This window comes from Lactuca serriola, chromosome 8 (genome assembly GCF_051521515.1).
Source record: "Lactuca serriola cultivar US96UC23 chromosome 8, Lser_US96UC23_V15, whole genome shotgun sequence".
NCBI lineage: Eukaryota > Viridiplantae > Streptophyta > Magnoliopsida > Asterales > Asteraceae > Lactuca > Lactuca serriola.
In genome coordinates, this window is record NC_136415.1 from 285854601 (window position 1) to 285876848 (window position 22248).

The following is a 22248-nucleotide window of genomic DNA, read 5'->3' on the forward strand; positions in this document are numbered from 1 at the left end:
ACAATCCCGATTTAATGTTAAAATTAAAGGTTTTTACAATTATCATCATCTTAACATCAAAAACTCGCATTATTTCTTCATTGAATTGAAAGTAAGACATTAGAATACATGTGTAAAATGTAAACATCTTCGATTCACCAAATAATCCATCAATTTTGAATTAGAGAGATCAATCGGTTATCCTCTATTGGAGTTTCAAACCTTAAAACCAAAGCTTCAAGAGGAAGGAGGAGATGCCTTATCTGATTCCCCAAATGTAATCTGAAGAAGATTCATCAAGAACAATCAAATACCATTAATTTCAAGTTTCCCAATGAAATGAAGCTTTCCCTCTCTTCTTCATCTCTATTCTCCTCCCATATGTCTTACAGAATGAAAGGCAAACCCTAGAAGTGAAAGTCTCACTCACTCACTCCTCTCACACACACATACACAAACACACTTGCACATACTAATCCTTCAATTTAGACCATGTGAAATACTTAGGGGCTGTTTGGTAGTTACTGTCCTAAGATCTGTCCGAGTCAGAAGGTAGTTACTGTCCTAAGATCTGTCCGAGTCAGAAGCTTTGACTGCATCTGTTTCTGATTGAAACCATGATTATATTTCTGACTGACTGTGCTGAATGAGAAAAATGACAATTTTACCCTTTTATTTTATTTATGTCAGCTAATATATATCTTTTTGTATGTAAATTTAACTTTGACAAATATCATTAAATAAATAAAATTTCCAAATGTAATGCATGAATTACCTCTATATCATTTAAAAATTAACACTTTTAAGGAACAATAAATTTTATTTATTTTAAAAACAATAATATAGCTAAATGTAATGGACATGTAAAGAACCCAATCACATCATTCGGTGGTATTTTCAACCTCCTTTTAATAAATTAATACATACCCTTTATTCTCTCTTTACTTTCCCTTTCATTCAATTCTAGAGAGAGAATGGGACATCACCCAATCTCCATAAAAAAGTTGCAGCTCTTTTACAGGGCACTTCCATGCCTCCCTGAACCATCGACCATGATAGCACCACCACTACAAATCTCAACTTCTGTTCCTTACTGGTGGGAAGAACAGCTAGGTGACTACAAATCTCAACTTCAATCGATCTCAAATTTCAATCCTCCTGAACTCGATCAACAGGTAAAAGGGTGCTCCCCTCTCATTCTCTCTCATGAAAATGCGATTTTTTGGTTGGGGTTAAAAGGATGAACATGGGTTATGGTGTTTGTGGTGGGTTTCCTGGTTCTTGTGTGCGTGAACAGGGCATATATATGTTTGGTTTTATGGTAGCTGGAATGTCAATGGATGTGTGATGCAAAGGGAAAAACTGTGAAGAAAACAAAGAGGAGTCAACTACTTTCATTTCACTTACCGAGTCAGAGGATGCTGACAAAGTCTCATGGTCTTATTCCATATATCAAACACGCTGACCCATATTGATCTGACCAAGTAAGACATTTTTATCTGACCGGACTAGGTCAGACTTAAATCAAACAATGGTCATTAAAAGAATAAAATAGGTGAATGACCATTTAAATTCCAAGTAGCATTATAGGTGACACCAAGTTCTACACAATGTCCAACCTTGAAATAAACCCAACACTAAGAAGCCCAACTTCATTAGATGAGCTGAATACATAATACTTGATGGATCAAATTCTTTTATTAGACCCAACACGCTAAATAGGCCCGATTGTCCAAATATACTTTGTTAGGCCTAATACTTAATTAACATAAGTAATAGATTTATGTTAGTCGTTCAAAAAAAAAAAAAAAAAAAACTAATGAAATTATGTTATTTGCACTTGCACATGAAAGAGAGTTACTTACGAACATATTTTGATCCTTTAAAATTATTTTCATATTAATAAGTCAAATAACCCAATTTCACATCTTGTTAGGATTTATGACTTGTTTTTGCATGATCCTTGTGGTTTGTTTTTATTTTGGATATGGTCCTTGAGTTAACATATACCCACATTAAATATATGTAAAATTATTTTATTTCCCAACACGCTAAATAGGCCCAATTGTCCAAATATATTTTTTTAATAAAAAATATAATTTTATTTCATTCATCTCTTTAATGTTCAACCATCTCCTTTTGGCTTTCGTTTTTCTCGTGCGAAACTCAATAATCCACCAAAAAACAAGAAATGTGAGCCCTTTTTTTCAAAACCCTATTTTTCTAATCTTTCTTGTTAATTCTTGACAGGTTTACAATCTGAAAGATATTCACTCTCTCGATCTTTCTCAGATATGCAAAGGACACAAATCACAAAAGAAAAAACCCCACAATAAATTCAATTCAAATTCATTTACAAAAGGAAAAAATAATCACCAAAAATCATATAAATTGTCCAAATTCATATCTTCTATACAGTAAACTAAAAAAAATTCATAAAACCTATTCATTTCGAGTGTATAGAGAAAAAAAGAAAAACTAACCAAAAGGACAAAAATGCCCTCAGAGAAGAGGTTCAGAAAGCTCCATTTCATTTACACCATTCCGAGGCATGTCCGGCTGGCGGGTGGGTCCCACTCCCACAGGGTCCAACCCGAGCCATTCCCAAGGCCAGCATACGTATCGTGGCCTATTTTTATTGGTTGAATTTTTTCGTGTATCAAGTTGTTCAAGTTGACTAGTCAACTCTTCAATCCTCTCCCTCAATCGAGTTGCCCGTGTGTCTGCTAATTTTAATGATGTCTCAGCTGCATCTCTTGCTGCCATTGCAGCACCTGCTGTTTCCTCTTTCAATTTTATCTTCTTCTCTGATTCCATCACAACTTGCTTTGCTTCTTCCAATTCTTTACGTATTCTAGACAACTTTTTTTTTTTTTTTTTTTTGTGTAATATTCAGTTTATTGATTCATAAATTATAATATGATATAATCAAATCAAGATCTTTTTTTTTTTTTTTTTAAAGCATACCTGTGATACATACTCATGTTCAACACCTTTCCCTGCTGCAGCTTCCTGTTGTGCTGCTACTTTCCATCTAGCAATCTCCTCTTCAGCTGCAGCAATATCCATCATAAGCCCTTCAACCTACACCACATAACAATATCATCAATGTGATTGATTCTCAATCACAAATTCATAGCAACATGCTTACATTTTCATTTGCTATTCTCTCCTTTTCTTCAAGTTCTTCCACCTCTTGTTTCCTTTGCAAAAGCTCCTTCCTTTGAGCTTCAACATGTTCATTAAGTAAACTTGACTCTGCCCTTAGTTCATCAACAGTATGCTGGAGTTCGATTATCTCAAGCTGAGATTGTTTTATGATGTTCTCAAGAGCACCAGCCTGTGTATACAAGATACCCATTTTAACCAAAAAAAAAAAAAAAAGATTTTGTGAAAGTAATGATGATGATGAGATACTAACCAAATTATATATTTCATCATCCTCTGTAAGAGTTTCATTGAACTTGTAATTAATTCCGGATTCTTTTAATCCGTTTTCTGCAACTTTAAACAGCTCATTGGTTTTTGAAGAAAGATCGGATGACATTCTTCTTGATAAAGCACTCTTTAGTAAGGACCCGATATGCTCTTTCTCCTTTGATAACTGAGTAACTTTTTCGTTTAGAGTTTTCACTTCTCGGGTTTTTTCCACTACCAAATCCTTTGTTTTTTCCAAAAGAAGTGAACTTAATTCACTTATGGATTCCATTCCAGCTAAAGAGGCTCGTATATTCTCCTCTATGTCTGTTTCTTGTGGAAGAAACAAGGAATCTGATAAATCTGATTGTTCTTTGTTGTTACCATTGATTATCTTGATGATACTGCAAATCTGGTCATGTATCTTTGAAACGTGATTCAGTTGATCAACAAGTAATGGTTTTTGTGAATCCATACGTGATTCCAAAACCCTCAACTTATTACCATATTCACTTGATAAATCTTGCTTCTCATTCAACTCGTTTTCTAATTCTGATATCATCTCGTCTTTCTCCTCCATTGATTTCTTTAAACTTTCAAGAACGGAATCTCTCTTTGACACGTCCTCTCTGAGCCTACTGATTGAAGCTTCAAGCTCTGATACTTCAATGGCGATCTCGTAATTCCTCTGTTCCATTTGCTCTCTAGCTTGATTCCTTGACTTGGTTGTTGATTCTATCTGGCTAACAAGCTCATCAACGATCTCATTAGTTCTCACGATCACTCCATAAGCAACAGCTGGTAAACCAGTGTACTTTTGCGACCTAGGTAATCCTCCGGACGTGAAGTTCTTGAAGTTATTCACTTTACCTGATATTTTATCGATTCCGGTTACCAACATCTGGGCAGCTGTCTGAATCTCAGACCTAGATGAATCCTTGGCCTTCACCGATTCCTCTAATTGCTTCGCGAAATCACCTTTCTGCTTCAACAATTCGTCCTTTTCCTTAACGAATTCAGCCAACTGCTTCGATAACTCTTCTTTTTCCTTAACAGCTTCAGCCAACTCTGAAGATAATTTCTCGTTTGATCTAAGATGTTCATCTCTCTGGCGCGACGTCTCGTCGCGCTTTTTGATCGCTTCGTGTGCCAGAACTTTCAATCGATTAAACGAAACTTGCAATTCCGATTTCGATTTCTCCACTACTTCACGAGCTTGTCGTTCACGATCGAGCTCCGCCACCACCTCTCGAAATCTCTCAACCGACACATTCTCAGTCGAAGGTGAAGTTCCAATAACAATAGGCACCGGAAGGTCATCCTCTTCTTCCACATCACTCAACATGGCATCACTATCTTCTACACCGGCCATAGTTGGCAAAATCAAGACAACTAAACCAAATGAACTCAAAATGACCGATCAATCACAAAGAACTTCGATTAATCAAAATTCGGCGATCGTCGGAAAATTTGAAAAGAAGCAATTCAAAAATCAACTGATGATATTACCGATCAATCACATAAAATTCAATTAATCAAATGATTGCTACAATTCTAACCAAACTACAACCCAGATAACTGTGAATCCGATTGAAGAAGTGGAAGTCAGGGCGATAATTGTCAGGGTTTAAGTAAAACGCTAGAAATCGAGGATTATCGGGCACCCTTGGTAAATCCGAACTCCCAAGAAAGATCAAAGAATTGAAGAACAATGTTTTGGAGTTATCGGGGACCTTTAGTACCTACCAATCTTTGGCAGTATCTTTCCTTTTGGGGTTTCCATTGTTAGCGGAGCAGCGTCTCACACCCGACAACGACTGGGTCGTGTGTGTATCGACATAAATCGGGTCGGTTCGGTGACTTGATTAATCTTTTAGAGTTGTTCCACAAAACTACCTACATTGTTAATTTAAGCAATAACAAGGGTATTATGATAAATATATATTTATTTTTAGATGTATGTTATTATTTTAGGACAAATTAAAAACTAAATATGAACTATTAATATGAGATGGACTATTAATATAAGATGTAGGTAATATTTAGTAGTGTTTTGAGTGTTTTGTCAACTTAAAAGTTTTAAAAGACGTTCCATGTCAAATACATCTAAATTTTCATTTGTAAATAATTAATTTTCATAATTATAATTTAATTTACTATAAGATATAGAACAGCCTTATTAATGAGTCGATTATTTTAGAAGTATACTCTAAAAATTATCAATCTAATACAACCCAATTATTTATTAAAAAAATAATTTTTATTTTCATATAATTATAATCCATCAAAATTCAAAATTTCACTTTCACTAACAACCCAACTGAAATCATTTTTATTAAATAAATGTAACGTCTCATTTTCGCCAATAATTTTTTTTTTTATTTTTAATAAGGTAAAACACCATTTTCATAAAACATAAGTTAAGAAAACTCATTTGTTAGAAATATAATTATATGAAAACCATAACAATGTAAGATAAATGTGAGACTCTAATATTGTTGATGAATGTGTATAATCACATTTTCGTCCTCCCACGACAATCAAAGATACTTGAAAAAACATTTAATTTGCAACTGTAAGTCATAGCTTAGTGAGTTCATTCAAAATACCACATACCACAATATATACAATGTATGCACACATGAGCCTTCAGTCTGACTGGACCGTCTCGCAAGGCCTACAATACACTTGGACCGCTCTACAGTATCGGCCTTCAGTCATGGACTGGTTTGCCTCCCATGCCTACATCATACAATTGGTCTGCACCTGACTTACAACACACCGATGGCCCGCCCAGGTATCTTGGCTTATTGCAAAGCAGGACCGCCTCAGCCCACCACCATATATGTCAACATATAAATTAAACAAACATAAACACATGCAATTACTAGTCTATCAGCTTGCTACCACATACAAGGTCTTATACACTATGCCACAACTGGAAGATCACTAATGAATGTATAGTCATTATTCATTACCTAAGTCTAAACACTTAGCATACCCAGACCATTATAACCATTAATTTTCTCTTCTCCAAGCCTTAAATCAATATATAAATGACAATTCTAATTTATTTACCCCATATCATTAAATATAATGTCATGTCATTTGCCAACTAATTGTACACCTAATGAATCCAATTGCCTCTAATGAGAACTGAACAAAAGCGTAAGCTTGTTGGGTTTTTTAGACAAAGTGTTAAGTTCGTTGAGTTTTTTTGAATAGACAAAACATGATTGAGGTTTTTTGAATGGTTTCAACTCCATTGGTCTTATAAGTCATTTTCTCGATATTTAAATATCACGTAATAAGCCATGTCATCTGTTTCTGTTCATTTACTTCCATTAGCCGGTAAAGTCTTCTGTTAACCCACATGTTAACAATAGATGTCGGTTGAGAATTGAAAAAAAACATAAGTTAGTTGAGATTTTTTAGACAATTAAGTTCGTTGAGTTTTCTTGAACAGACAAAACATGATTAGGGTTTTCTGAACGGGTTGTAAACTTCGTTAGGGTTGTAAGTCATTTTCCTTTATTTTTATATCTAATCTCTTGGTATTATTTTGAAAGAGGGCTTCTTTTAATTTGTTTCTATGTGTGTTGATTTATTATAAACATAACAAATTAATTTGATAGACTATTATTCCTAACCAAGGCACACTTAATTCCATAATCCCATTGATTTTCTTCTAGCTTTACGTTTTTCTTATTTGAAATTTGTGTGTGGAGTATTGGAGTAGGTGAAATGGTTGTTGCTGGTTGAAGAGACTTATCTTGTCTTTATCATGTACAAGTTAAAATTTTATCAAAACACTCCAGTTGTGTACAATTAGCACTTTCTCATCTATTTTTTTCTCTAACTTCCTAGGATCGTTGCTCCTAAATGAAGAAGAATACTGAAGATTTGCACCTATTCATTGCATGTGGATTTGAACATTTTGTTTTTTCTTTTTTGGTAAAATTTAATTTTTTTTATTCCACTTTTTATTTGTTTTTGGTTTCTTGAAGGTGTTTAGGTAAATTAACTTCCTTTTTTTGATATGATATGTGCTTAGTTTGTGTTTGTTTCGTATGCTGCTTCCTCGACTTCTTTGGTGCACATTAACAACTAGGCTATCTTGGTCTGCGGCCGACACTTCTGGTAGTTGACATGAGATGCAACTCTTTTTTCTCTCCTCAACTACAAAAATAAAATTTGGGACTCGAAACTTGTTCAAAATCACTACTAAAATTATCATATCTAATGTGTTTACTATTCATCTTACACATATAAATACTTTATCATGACTATAAACAACATAAACATAATATTGTTGACAGTATATTATGAATTTATGATTGCTTATGTTAATAATTACCCCTATGTGCAAATTTTAGTAAAAGAACTTTCAATTGCAGTACTGTCGTTCTTTTATGTCTTGTTAAGAGATTAGCTAAAACGAGTACTTTGTTTTCATGATTGGCAAGAACATGTGCTTATTAATTATTATCTTAGTGGGATCATATATGCATTTTTCTAACGAGATTAGTTAAAATAGGGTATTTAAAATAATTAAATTGAAAAAGTCAATTATTGCTAAACATGTGGACTTTGTTGTTTCACATGTGAATTGCTAAACTTAAAGTAAATATTTTAAAAATTAAATCGTCTTGGATCCAATAACATCGGAGTCAATACTTTATTTTTCACATTTATTAGCATGTATTTTATTTTTTATGAAGATTTTCACCTACAATTTGTTTTTGGTGTCTATCAAGCCTAGAGAGTGGGCGATAGGGGCGACCATTATGGGCCCATTTTTTAAAGGGGTCCAAATTTTTTATGAAAATTATTATATTTAGAAAATAGTACAAATAATTTTCTTTCAGTTATTGAGTTATTATAAAAAACTTGATGAAATTTGTATATTTTAAGGACCCATTTTTTTGTTCTCTCTCGTCCTGGGCCTAAAATATGTTTGGAATGGCCCTTGTGTCTATTCTAAAATGTGTGATTTAATACATAATGCTTATCGATAGTTGTTAGCATCAAAAGTATTAAAGAAACAATCATGGACATGGTGGTACCATAAAAAAAGGTATAATACATGGTCTCAAAGACATGAGGAACCAAAATTTGCAATCGATGATCACGAACAAGGGACATACGTTTATTTGGATTTTCATATCAACGATGATGAGATGCAATCACTAAAATGATAGTGAAAATAGATTTTATAATAGCAATAAAAACACAATTGGTAACAAACGTTTTGCCTATGATCATTAGAATGATCTAGAGAAGAAGATGCAGGAGGATATGATCGATGGGTGGTACTTTAGGTATGTTGTTGCATTGATGATACATAGGATTTTTGTTTGGTTAAAAAAGGGTTAAAAGGTAAACTGTTTTCCATTATCAATAATTAAGCATTACTTTTAATCATTGAATTTAGTTTAAGTTATTTAACAGAGGCAGATAAAGTACTTCAACTTTGTTAATCATTGAATTTATTAACCCATAATGACGGCATATAATCATTTCTTTATTTATTATTGCACTATACCTTATTTTTCTACCTATAATAGCAACATACTTTATTTGTTACATATTAATATTACCAATAATGAACTGTTCATTTGTTACTTTTGTAAGTAAAGAATGTAAGTATGTTGCCATTATGTGTAGATAAAATGCAAGTATGTTGAGTAAATAAAAGTATCTTGATGGGTAAAAATAAAGTACAACAACTAAAACTAAATTGGTAAAAAGACTAAACTAAAACTACATTGTTGTTTCCTGCAATTTTCCTTCTTACATAGATCTTATCAATATAATAATATATCTTAATGTTGTCTCTTTTATTTTGTATGTAAATGATTATAGATGGAAAGAACTGTTTTTTAAATTTTAATGCTAAAATTTAGTGGTGGTAAGGAATAATTGTTGGAATGTCTATGTTTGTTTGGATATTGGAAAGAAACAAGTGTTCTTCGACATGCTCTCCTTTATTTGTGGTTTAGACTTTGAACAATTGCTACTGGAATTTTGATGCTCTTGTTCTTTGGTGGTTAGAAAATTTGGATTTATTTATTGTAGGCTTGTAGCATTTAATTTGTTATTTATTAAGTTCCTGTTTGATGTAAATGTAAATCCTTCCTAATAAATAAACATCTTTTTGTCACATGTCATTCTTTCATGCATTATGCAACATGTCATTTTGTCATAATTTTAAAATATTTATTTTTCATTTATCATTTATTTCATTAATTTAGTTTCCATAAATGAAACATATGATAATGATTATTAATTTCAAATTTCAAACTTCAATTTCAATTTTAAATAAATTTATAGTTTAAACCTTCGCATTTAATATTTTGTTATAAATAACACGTTTAATACACGGGTCTGACAATAAACATAATTTTAATTTTTTTTTTTCATAATTTTTACTTATTTCAAATTTCAAATTCCAATAAACTTCCCGTTTGATCATTCGTATTTAACATTTTGTTTTAATCAACCTGTATAATATACGAGTTTCATAACTAGTATTAATTAAATAGCATTTATTTGGCACAATTTCTATAATTTCCAAAAGTATTATAAATGTTATCTTCTCATGATTCTTAAAAAATTATTCTGGTTTTAGCATTATACTTTTTGATTGATTCTGGTGTAAGGATAAATTTGATAGTTCAACCGATACAACATCATTCATACGTCCATTCTTTTAACTAAAATTTAAGAAAAAACCGTTAGCACGGCCCATTTGACTTCTCTAGTAATAGTATAATAACATAATAATAATAGCTTGATTTTGTTGTAATATACTTTTCTAACGGGCTAAATAACAAAATTATTATATTTAATAAAAAACCATGTTAAATTAGATGAACACATGTGATATATACGATTTCTTAGATTCATTTATTTTAAAAACAAACTATTATTGCGAATGACAACACATAATTTATCGTTTTTATCGGAGTAATTAAAATATTCTTTTTGTCTTATTAAACATGAGTTATATAAATAAGATCGTAAAATTGTGAGATGATATGCAATTTTATTATACATAACAAAACAACCATGACCGTGGTAGGAGGAGCGTTCCCATTATCTCTCATCCTCTTCGCCGCTATCATTCTCCACCACCACACTGCGGCGCTTCCACTCTCAGTCAACTCACGATGGATCATCGACGATCAAAACGGTGGTGAGAGGGTGAAGTTGTCATGCATCAACTGGGTGAGCCACCTTGAGTCGGCGGTCGTGGAAGGGTTGAGCAAACAGCCGGTTGATGTGATCTCGAAGAAAATTTTAGCGATGGGATTCAACTGTGTGAGACTCACGTATCCATTGTTCTTATTTACAAACGATACACTGGCTTCGACGACGGTGAGAAAGTCGCTGACAAAGCTGGGGTTGCCGGCATCCGTCGCCGGAGTTCAAGTCAACAACCCATCCATCGTTGACCTTTCCCTCATCAATGCTTTTGTGGTGAGTTTTTAAGCACTGAAAATGAGGCTTTTGCTGAATGAATTTTAAACAATAAAATTCAAGGAAATGATTAAACTAGCTCATTTTTAGATAAAAAAAAAAAATACTAATTATCCCAAAATAGTCACTCAAACCATAGGTATCTCGGACCGCTTACTGTTTCGTTTTGATACATATGGTTTCGATATATGTATATAAGAAATTTTTTTTCAAAAAACCATACGAAAGTATACAATTTCCTAAACTGTAGGTTTCATAAAAACCTATGGTGTACAAACAGTCAATGCATAAAACATGCATTGACAAACTTACGGTTTTCCATATATATATATATATATATATATATATATATATATATATATATATATATATATATATATATATATATATATATATATATATATATATATATAAAAGCACAGCATCATAATTATATGTCAATGTATACAACCTACCAAATAATAATAATAATAAAAGAGAACCAAAAAAAATTATTTATTAAAACATCTAACCTTGTTTTTTGTTTTTTTTAAACAACAAATTGATATACTTTTTTCTCTATCAAACTAAAACATCAACACATATTCTTTTTGTTATATAAATTCATGAAAACATCTAACTTTTGTTTTTCGTAAATGATTTATTAATGATTATAACTTTACAAGTCATATTCATTATATATATGGAGAGAGAGAAAAAAGTTGGTAAGCATAAATCACTACCTATGATCATATGTTAGTTTATTTTGGAACACATACGATGATATAAAATTGAAAACCCATACGAAATGAATAAAGTGGTTTTTAGCTTGGAACTTGTATCATATACGTCATTTTCGATTTGAATTTGTTCAAATGTATATTTAATTAAATGATGAATATAATTATATAAATACAAACTAGAAAACAAGGTAGGAATGAGCAAAATTGCCATGATCAAGATCTTAAATAAGACCGAATTATATTTTACAAGATCGTAATCGTAAAATTAAATCGGGATCAGAACTACCAAATGAACTAGACTCATCATTTTTATTTCAGTGATTTGTTTGTGTAGTATTTATTATAACTTTAAGTTATTAAAACATTAATGTTTGAATCAACTTTAACTTCTTAAATATGAATCATATTTTTTGTTGTATGAAACCCAAAAAAATAGAATGAAAACATCTTAAACATAAACGGAAACAAGATTATTGTGTTTATGTTCAACCAAGGGAATATGATCATAAAGGAAATAACATAAGTGTCTTCATGTTCGACCTAATTTAAGATCAATGGATTCAATTTTGATGTTCTAAAGGACATCTTGTGACCTACTCCATTTTAAGTTAAGGATTTTGAGGATCAATTATATATTAAAAATTTAGGATTAGATGGTATTAAGATCATAAGATCCTCATGAGGATCCTAAGGTCCCAATATATATCTTATGATAGATTTTAATATAAAAGATTTTTTTAGTCTTATAAGATCTTAAAATCAAAATCTGGATCATAATAAATATGGGAATGGGTAATCTTTTTGTTTCCTTCCAAAATTTGATAAAGAATTGATTTGTTCCTTATATAAAAAAAACATTTTTTTTCTTGGATTTTAAATGAACTATTTGCTTTTTATGTTTTTAATTGGTAAACACCGAAAGAAAAATAAATTTTAAATAAAAACTTATAAAAAAAAATCCTATTTTTTCAAAAAGGAAAACAATTTAAAAATAGTTATGTTGTTTTCATATAATGTACGATGTGGAAAACTACAAAAGGTAACTATAGTTGTATATGATCATTTTGTCTAAAAAGTAAAATACAACTAATATTACTTTCTTTTTGTTTATATACTTGTATCTAAAAATTATAATATTTTGTTTGACTCATGCACATTAAACGTTTAACATATTAGAACTTAATTACAATAATACAACAAATGAAAAGACAAACGAACAAATTGTGCTGCTAAGTTTTTTTTATATGGTAATTTTAATTCTTTTAAAAACTACATCTATAGATCTAAAAAAAAATAACTAATCATAATTTAATAAAAGTATGCTTGATATTGGTCCCTTTTTATTCCAATGTGAATTATTAAAATCAAATACGTTGATCATAAATTATGATAAATTAAACTGTCATTCAAATTTCTAATATACATTCAATCTATGAATCTTTATAAAAACAGAAAGTGGTTTCAAACCTCAACAAGAACAACATTATGATAATATTAGACAATCACATAAGCAAACCTGGATGGTGTTGTAATGATAATGATGGTAATGGCTTCTTCGGCGACCTCTACTTTGACCCTGAAGTGTGGGTCAAAGGTATTAAACGAGTTGCCACCATTTTTAAAGGGTATGCCAATGTGGTCGGTATGAGCTTGAGGAATGAACTTCGTGGGTATAGACAAAACATCGAAACATGGTACAGGTACGTGTATTAATAGAAAATTGTGTTTAGCCTAGAGTAATATACATAAAAACACAATGCAATCCTTTTTTTATGAAAAAATTAAAGTACAAAATAAACAAATAATAAAGAAGTGAAACATGATTTCATTGTATTGTCGATTTGACCGTTGAACCGTTATCTTTTTACGGTTTACGGGTATGCAGTTACTAAATGTCAAAATGGGAATGTTATTTTAGGGTTTTTGTATTTTTTTTCCTTCATAATGAGACTGGGTTTCCGAGGAAAAAATTTTACTTGGTAAAAGAATATAAATTTTTTTCTCACTTTCAAAACTAGGTAAGTAACTAAAGCCATAAAATAATTAGTAGAAGCATTTTTTGTATTTTTCCCTTATCAACACATTTCATAAGTGACTAAAGCTATAAAGTAATTAAAATATAATGATTTTTGTATTTTCCATTTATAATATTGTATCGATACATTTCATAATGTACAAACTCGACTCATTCAATGTTTTTTCTTACTTGAATAAGGTACATGCAAAAAGGTGCGGAAGGGGTTCATTCAGCAAACCCTAATGTATTAGTCATTCTCTCGGGTCTAAGCTATGACCAAGACTTATCCTTTCTTCGTGACCAACATGTAACCTTATCATTTACTAAAAAATTGGTTTTTGAGGTTCATTGGTATGGTTTTTCAGACGGTGATGACTGGATTACCGGTAACGCAAACCAAGTATGTGGTCGAATCACCGACAAAATGACAAATAAAGCAGGGTTTTTACTAGACCAGGGTTACCCTTTGTTTGTAAGTGAGTGGGGTGTGGATCAAACTAGCACAAATGAGAATGATAATAGGTATTTGAATTGTTTCTTAGGTTGGGTGGCTGAACATGACCTTGATTGGGCATTATGGACTCTTGTTGGGAGTTACTATTTAAGGGAAGGTGTGGTTGGAATGGAGGAGCTTTATGGTGTTTTGGATTCGAATTGGTATGAACCGAGAAATTTAAGTTTCTTGAAGAAAATTTCACCTCTTCAATCTTCGTTTCAAGGTATTAAAAATTTTCTTGTATTTTTTTAAGTCGATACAAAAAAAAAACTATTATTTTCTATGAAAGAGAACCGCTAATTGTACGTAGAAATATCATAATATTTTATTCTCATTACTAACATGGAAAATTTACTTTATGTTTTACCAAGAATAAAAAATATATTTTTTACTCATAGTAACAACATACTTATATTCTTATAACCAATGATAGCAATGTATCCATAATAGCAACTAGTAATCATACCTAAAAAATTAATGTATTTACTACCAATTTATGCAATGTACTTATTTGCACCATATTGTTATCATTGTTAAATAAATTAAGTTATGTTGACATGTTAATTTTGAAAGTTTCAAGTTGCATACTATTTTAATTAGTAAAAATATAAGTTCCGTTTTATTATAGATAGAGACAATGTAAACATGCTCATTGCTATTATTGGTAAAAATAAAATCTATTATATATAAAAGACTAAAATAATGTTGTTTTTAGCAACTTGTAAAAACATATTTCTTGTATATATTTTACTTCAATGATATTAAGATGCAAATACTTTTGATAATTAAAAAGGACAATTGTCGAAAATAACAACATACACACGTTAACCTAGTTATTACTACAACTATAGGCATTATACTTTATGTGTTACCTATAAGGAATCTCTCTCTCTCTCTCTCTCTCTATATATATATATATATATATATATATATATATATATATATATATATATATATATATATATATATATATGGCTAAGTGAATATACCTTTAAAAATATATAAGCTTAAATATCCAAATTCACCATATTATATCGTTTTGTATCATATATGCATTGTAATCATCTAAAGTTCTTAAAATTCAACTCCTAATTAGATTTACTTTCAAAATTTTTATAAATTCCACCATTAATTTTCTTTTACATAATTTTCATTTTCAACTATAATATATATATATATATATATATATATATATATATATATATATATATATATATCCTAGTAAGTGTTCGATAGAAAGAGGTGATATAACATAAAAATAATAGTGAATTTTTGAAAATCTTGAAAGTAAATTAATTAAGAAATTAGAGTTTAATAACATTATATTCATATATGATACAAAACGACATATTATGTTGAGTTTGGTTACCTAAGTTTATATATATATATATATATATATATATATATATATATATATATATATATATATATATATATATATATATATATATATATAAACACGTTATAAATCTAGTAAATTTTTTTTGTTAGGAAGGGAAAAAGTTTTTTTTTTTTTGACGAACATAACAAATGAATCAAAAATAACATAATTCACCAAAAAAAAACTTGAAAAAAAAATCTCGATAACTCATTTTTACGATGATTTTGTTGATATTCATTAAAATTGTCATAAAAGTGAAGTTTTTATTGATTTACTTAAAAATGAATAATGATGGTGTTTTTCTGGAAAGTTTTTTCTTGTGAATAATCTTAGTTTTGAATCTTCTAATAATTCATTTTCTTTGTTTGCTAAAAAGTATGTATATAAAAAATTTCTTAATTTCCTTCCAAAATTTTCCTTCTTTTATATATATATATATATATATATATATATATATGTGTGTGTGTGTGTGTGTGTTTACTTAAAATAGGCATGTAGTGTCTTTTTTTACCAATGACACTGGTGTACATATATTCTTATACATAATAGCAACATACTTATGATTTTATTATCCAAAATAGAAACATAATTAAAATTTGGAAACACTATGAGAAATAGACTTTGTTTATTACAATTTCTAATTATAGGTATAAAACTTTAATTTGATGATATTAGATGTAAGATGTAAAGTATGTGTCGAGACATGCACGTGCATTATTGTTTTTTTTTTTTTTTTTGTTAAAAACAATATCATATTAATATATTATACAAGTTTATATAATATGTAAGCATTTTTAAATTTTATAAATAAATGTAAGTATATTGTTATTATTGGTAAAAACGAAATTAAACTGTCTCCGAGTCTCCGGTAGAAAGTCCAAATTACTCCTTTTTTTCAACAATTTGCTCAAATAAAAAAAAGCCAATACTTGAATTGACGTAGAGACACATAAAATAAACTACTAAATGAGATACTCAAATATGACATTTTTACTTTAACTAGTGACTTTTTTGAATTGCAGCACCTGATGGTTTATTAGGCGCCGAACAACATAAAATCATCTTCCATCCATCTACTGGGCTTTGTATACAAACTCACTCTATGAAGTTGGGTCCGTGTTCCAATGCACAGGCATGGGAGTACACCCTACAAAACATGTTGATTGTGAAGGGTACAAATTATTGTCTACAAGCAAATGGTATGCATATGCAAGTGAAATTAGACATAATGTGTACAGATATCTCTTCAAAATGGGAAGCCATTTCAGCATCTAAAATGCACCTTTCATCAATGATTAATGATGGGATTATGGTTTGTCTAGATATAGACTATGAAAACACGATTGTTACTAACAATTGTAAATGCTTAAACAATGACAAGTTGTGTGATCCTGCATCCCAATGGTTCAAAGTCATCAACAGCACAAGTGTAGAAGTTGCGAAATCAATCATTTTATCAGATTCTATGCTGGATTCTTCAATGTGATCTTTTAGAAAATTCTTGACGATGAGAAGATAGAGATTATTGATCAACTTTGATAAAAAAAAAATACTTACTTTTATATGTTGAGATTTTAATGTAAACAGGGCGTGACTAGTATATCATAAGGTGGGTCCTTTGATCCACCCAATTTTCCAACAATTACTACAAGTTGTATACCAAAAAGTAGGACCTACCTTAAAAAAATTCAAGGAGCAACCTTGTGTTAGACAACAAAGGAAGAAAATGTGTATTAATTAAAAGAATAAGGTATATGTTTGAAAAACTCATTTGATTTAGAAGCATATATTTACCACCTATAGTTAGTCCCAAATCTAAGCAGTAGCATTCTACTTTGTGTCACAAGCTTAATGTTTGTTATAATAACATCAAAACATTGTGTTATCTAAAAAAATATGAAATGTGGTTGATTAAGAATACATATTTTTTAATAGGTGTTAAATACTGATCAGTTATTTCAATTGTCAAATGTGTGTAAACAAACAACAGTGTGCATATTTTGTTAGACTCCATTGTAAGACATATGCATGTTTTTATAAAACAAGGTCTAAGTTGTGAATGGAAGGGATTAAGACCTAACTGCAAAAGAATATATTACAATTGATGTACAAGATTAAATAAATCCTCATACAAATGATATATTAATTTATGTAAAGATGTAAGCTTAAACTTGGACAAATAGTGGATGGATTTAAGCATCCAATAGTGTCCCTAATTTATCATTAACTAAAAAAAGTACTAAACTCTATATAGTTCCATTTGCGATATAACATAGCATTTTTTTTTTCAGTATAAATGATACATGTTTGGAAGATGCGTTTTCTATGAACAAATATTTTTTTAGAGTAAATGGAATATATAAATAAGAGTAAGGTGCTGTTTAATTTTCTGAAGCAAAAATTCATGAAGTCTGCGAACCACCTCTGTAACCCTGTGCAGTAGAAGATGTGGACCAAACGGCTGTAGACTGTAATAAGAAACGTGTTTGTTTTTTTAACATCTGCATACTGCTGCAGATATTAAAAAATTAAAATAAACTAATTTTATAAACCGAAAATAACTTTTTAATACATAAAATTTAATAATGTATAACATTTCGGTAAAAATTAATGATATTTCAGTAAAAAATAATGATATTTCAACAAAAAATAAAAATATTTTAGTAAAAAATAATTATATTTCATCAAGAAATTATCATTATTGAATATAAAAAAACGAAAATAAATTCAACAAGAATAAACGAAAAAAATATGTGAAATAAAATTTTAACAACATATAATCAAAATTTCTGTAATAAAAGAAGAAGAAGAAGAGGTTGGAAGAGGCAGTACAAATGTTACGCCAAACAGAGCACGCACAAAGGTTTTTGACTCAGAAGACTTCTAAAAAACAAACAACTGCGAGATGAAAAGTGTTGCGCGTGTGCTGCGCCGCTCAACAATAAGAGGTTTGAAGATGTTTTTTCCAAAAAACAAACAACACCTAAATGATCATGTCATCCTTTTTACTAGGGGTGCCAATTGTTGACACGACACGACAAAAATACACGAAACGAAACAAAATTGCGACGAAACTGAAATTCAAATTCGTGTCGTGTTCGTGTTAAGTGTAAAAAACACGATGTTGTGTCGTTTCGTGTTCGTGTTTAAACTTTGGCACGAAATTGGCACGATTAACATTTATTTGTCGTTTTTTAATTGGTTCGTTTTCGTGTTAGTTAAAAAAAACACGACATCGTGTCGTGTCGTGTTCGTGTTATATAAAACATTGTCGTGTCGTGTCAGACAAAAACATGACACAATGACCCGATTTGTCAGTCCTACTTTTTACTAAGAAATAAAAGATAAATAGGGATTAATGCAATCCTTTCATATCTAAATTATCTAATGATGGCCCGTTAATTTTCTACTCCTAACTAATGATTAGAAGTCCATCAGTCAATTATATAAGGGTCGAGCTATTTAGACCCTTTTTATTTTCTTAAAGGACTCATTAATAATTATTTTAACTTTTTTCCTAAAATAAACTAATCATTACAAAATAATTATTTTTTTATTAATTATCATTACATAATATTAGACCCTTCATGATTATTTTATATTTTACTTTAAATAAAACTAATATCATTACATAATAAAAGGATTCAATATAAAGATTTGTTTATAGAAAAAATGAATATACTTTTTATAAAAAAGTATTAAAGTAAAAAAAAAATATATTTTTTCAAATCTATAAAATAAAATATTTTAAAAAAAAAAATTTATTTTTTTTTCGGTTTTTTAGTGCAATTTATTAAAATCATTTTTATATGAAAACATAATAATAAGTGACTTCAAATACGATATAATAATAATAAAATAAAATTTCAATGTAATACATAACAAAATAATTCAAATATATTTTCGTACATAAAAATAATTCAACTATATTCGTACATAAAATTCTAGTGGAACAATTGGATTTTTTGATATGTGTGTCTTCACCTGGTCGGACCATGGAAGCCACTAATTCGCCGCCACCGTCAGACAACCCCAACTGCCGACTCACCACCTTTGTTTTCCTCATTCTCTCTTTATTTTCCTAACAACTTCTAACGGTGGGAAGAATGAGATTTTTTGGTGTGTGCGTGTGTGTAGATTTTCATTTCAGATTGGTGTATGCTTATGTACATACGTGAAACAATTGTTGTTGTAGATATATGTATCGTCACTATATTTTCTATTAATAATACTTAGTTTTCAGTTAAATATTTAATATCATTTTATTTTTATTTTTTGGTTTATAAAAATATTAAAATATAGAAAATATTAAAATATATAGAAAGCATTGACACGTCGTATTATTATTTGATTATAAAAGAATAAAATATATAATAAATAAAAAGTTTATAGGAATTAAATGATAGGTACGAGTTTCAAAAAAAAATTAACTTTTAATAATCATACAAGCTATTGATATTATAAATGCACGAAATTTTTTACCTAAAAAACATTAACGAGGGGGCCCTCTAAGAAAACATGGGTCCAATTAGTAGGACCCTTGTATAATTACAAGTAATGAGGCCGACACCGTCCCTCCCGTTAGTCTAGGTTAATACACCTTTATCTAATGCTTATAGTTTCAACCATAATGACCCTATTGTCTAAACTTGAAGAGTCTAGACTTATGACTTGTACCCTTATTCGTCCTCTTACACTTTCCACGTCGATCGTAGTTTTCCAAATCCAAGTCGACTCCACCATCTTGCCAAACGTTTAACAGCTAACGAGAAGTGCAACTCCTTCATTTACATCTTCAACACATCGTTGTAACGGGACATCTTCATCTTCTTAGTTGCAATATATTCAAGGCGAAGCAACGTAATCTCCATGAACTCATTGGTGAGGTGTTCTCATAAGTGGCTTGTCCCTCACTTAAATGTGAATCGATCAAATAATATTGTTACCATAGTTTTCTCCAAGCAAAATATGTATTCGGCTTTGGTTTTAATCTATCTCCATAACATAATGTAAGTCTCTAATCTGCTTGTGTATCAATCAGATCCGTTTGATGGTGGGGAATCCCAATCAAACGGATGATGTCAGATCAATAGAAGAGAAAGAGAAGGAAGAAGATGATGAATCTTGTATGTATTGATATGAATGAAGATCCGAATACAAGATTCACACACACTAACACACACTCTCTTTTCTCTCTCTCTAGAACACCTTCAAATGCACACACTTAAGCTCCTTGGTTCTTTTCTGTTCATCAATCTATTCCTCACACCCCTCACCCCTATATATATATATATATATATATATATATATATATATATATATATATATATATATATATATATACATGAGAAACATGGGCCGAATGGGTTTACGGCCGTAAACACCTCCCTGACCGTAAACACATAAGATATTACATAAAAATACAATTTCCTAGAAAAGCAAAGTATAAACCATATTTTTGACCCAACAATCCCCCCCTTGGTTTATAGCTTTCTTTTCTTACTTAACCCAACAAGCCCCCCCCCCCCCCCCCCCCAAAAAAAAAAAAGTAGCTGGCTTTGTTGTTAATCTTCAGTTGGAGATTGGCTTCAACATTTATCTTCGATGACTTCACAACTTCAAGATGTACTTGATGAATCTTCAATGAATGACTTCATCTTGAGCACTTGAGCTTTTATTCGAGATTTGACTCTAAACGCACATAGGGTGAGGAGGCTTGACGTACTGATTCTTGAAAGATAGCGCTTTTAGCTTGAGAATCTTCAGAGAGAACATTAGAGAGAACAAATTTTCTGGATCACTTCACCAGGTTTAAGATAGAAGCAGACTGATTGATGAGGCTTCAATGCAATCCGTCACATAATCTTCAATTTCATCTTCACCTTGCTTCGGGGGTAGAAAAATTGAATGTTGAAAGAATAATCTTCATTTCTTGCTCCTTCGAATGAGAATTCTTTGATGCTCACGGATGAAGCCTTGGCTTAGATATCTTCGACACAAACTCCATGAGTCTCATCTACACCTAAGTTCACTTTTCAAGACAAAACAAAACTAAAAGAAAACTTAGCATACAAATTAAAAGGAAACAAAAATATTTTTGGATTTTTTGATTTTTCTGAACAAGAAATAAAACAGTAATACACTATTTTTGGATTTTTAATTTTCTGATTTTTGTTTGGTTTTTTAAAATTTTAATTCTCCCATAATATTTAAATTAGAAGAAACTATGAACAAATTTAACATAATAAAATGATATCTAACTTTAAGAGTGATTTGGGATCAAAGTTTTTAGACAGCCTTTATCCGTTTATCAGTACCTCTCCCTTCATGAATAGATATGGTCAATCGTCGGTATTGTGGTCCACTTAAACACGAGAGATTGTGACAAAATTAGGACATACTATAAGTGACAAGACAATGTGATCCTAAGTTCCTAGATAATATTCCTCAAGGACCATTCAGCTGACGACGCCCAAAGATATTGTTGTCCACCTAAATTGAGCAGCGAGATCTACAAACAAACTGTATGTGTTCAATTTTAATTGTACTAGAACGTGTTTCCCACTTCCTGATATACCCCAATAATTAGGAACTTCCAAAGTACTCCTTACTTTAGGTGAGAAGACAATTATTATGAGAGAAGTCAGATTTAGAATGCATATGCTATACACCCAGGTCGGATCTCTTCCAATCTCGCAGAGGGTGAAGCATATGACTAACCAGATTTAGAGAGATTGAGAAATAGAATGGTGCA

General features: G+C 30.3%; 2 protein-coding genes across 2 annotated transcripts; one reads left to right on the forward strand and one right to left on the reverse strand.

The window, feature by feature from the left end:
• Positions 1 to 2294: 2294 nt before the first annotated feature.
• Positions 2295 to 5199, reverse strand: LOC145066489 (uncharacterized). The gene is made up of 4 exons (XM_079013760.1): positions 3401 to 5199; positions 3131 to 3319; positions 2947 to 3063; positions 2295 to 2841 (listed from the first exon to the last, which is right to left on the reverse strand). Exons 1-4 carry the CDS (start codon positions 4766 to 4768, stop codon positions 2482 to 2484), a joined length of 2034 nt encoding a protein of 677 aa, XP_078869886.1. The 5' UTR covers positions 4769 to 5199; the 3' UTR covers positions 2295 to 2481.
• Positions 5200 to 10461: 5262 nt separating this feature from the next.
• On the forward strand, positions 10462 to 17283 carry LOC145068675 (glycosyl hydrolase 5 family protein-like). Its single transcript, XM_079015676.1, has 4 exons — positions 10462 to 10878; positions 13053 to 13300; positions 13816 to 14336; positions 16517 to 17283. The coding sequence occupies exons 1-4, from the start codon at positions 10468 to 10470 to the stop codon at positions 16978 to 16980; spliced, it is 1644 nt and encodes a 547-aa protein (XP_078871802.1). The 5' UTR covers positions 10462 to 10467; the 3' UTR covers positions 16981 to 17283.
• The last annotated feature ends 4965 nt before the right edge of the window (positions 17284 to 22248 follow it).

What these genes read in the sequence shown, in the direction of transcription:
- LOC145068675 (XM_079015676.1), top strand. Translation starts at nt 10,468, where the DNA reads ATGACCGTGGTAGGAGGAGCGTTCCCATTATCTCTCATCCTCTTCGCC. An exon ending in CCCTCATCAATGCTTTTGTG is followed by an intron (nt 10,879 to 13,052) that starts GTGAGTTTTTAA and finishes TTATAAAAACAG; the next exon opens with AAAGTGGTTTCAAACCTCAA. An exon ending in AACATCGAAACATGGTACAG is followed by an intron (nt 13,301 to 13,815) that starts GTACGTGTATTA and finishes TACTTGAATAAG; the next exon opens with GTACATGCAAAAAGGTGCGG.
- LOC145066489 (XM_079013760.1), bottom strand. Translation starts at nt 4,768, where the DNA reads ATGGCCGGTGTAGAAGATAGTGATGCCATGTTGAGTGATGTGGAAGAA. An exon ending in ATGATGAAATATATAATTTG is followed by an intron (nt 3,320 to 3,400) that starts GTTAGTATCTCA and finishes TTGTATACACAG; the next exon opens with GCTGGTGCTCTTGAGAACAT. An exon ending in AACATGAGTATGTATCACAG is followed by an intron (nt 2,842 to 2,946) that starts GTATGCTTTAAA and finishes AAAAAAAAAAAG; the next exon opens with TTGTCTAGAATACGTAAAGA.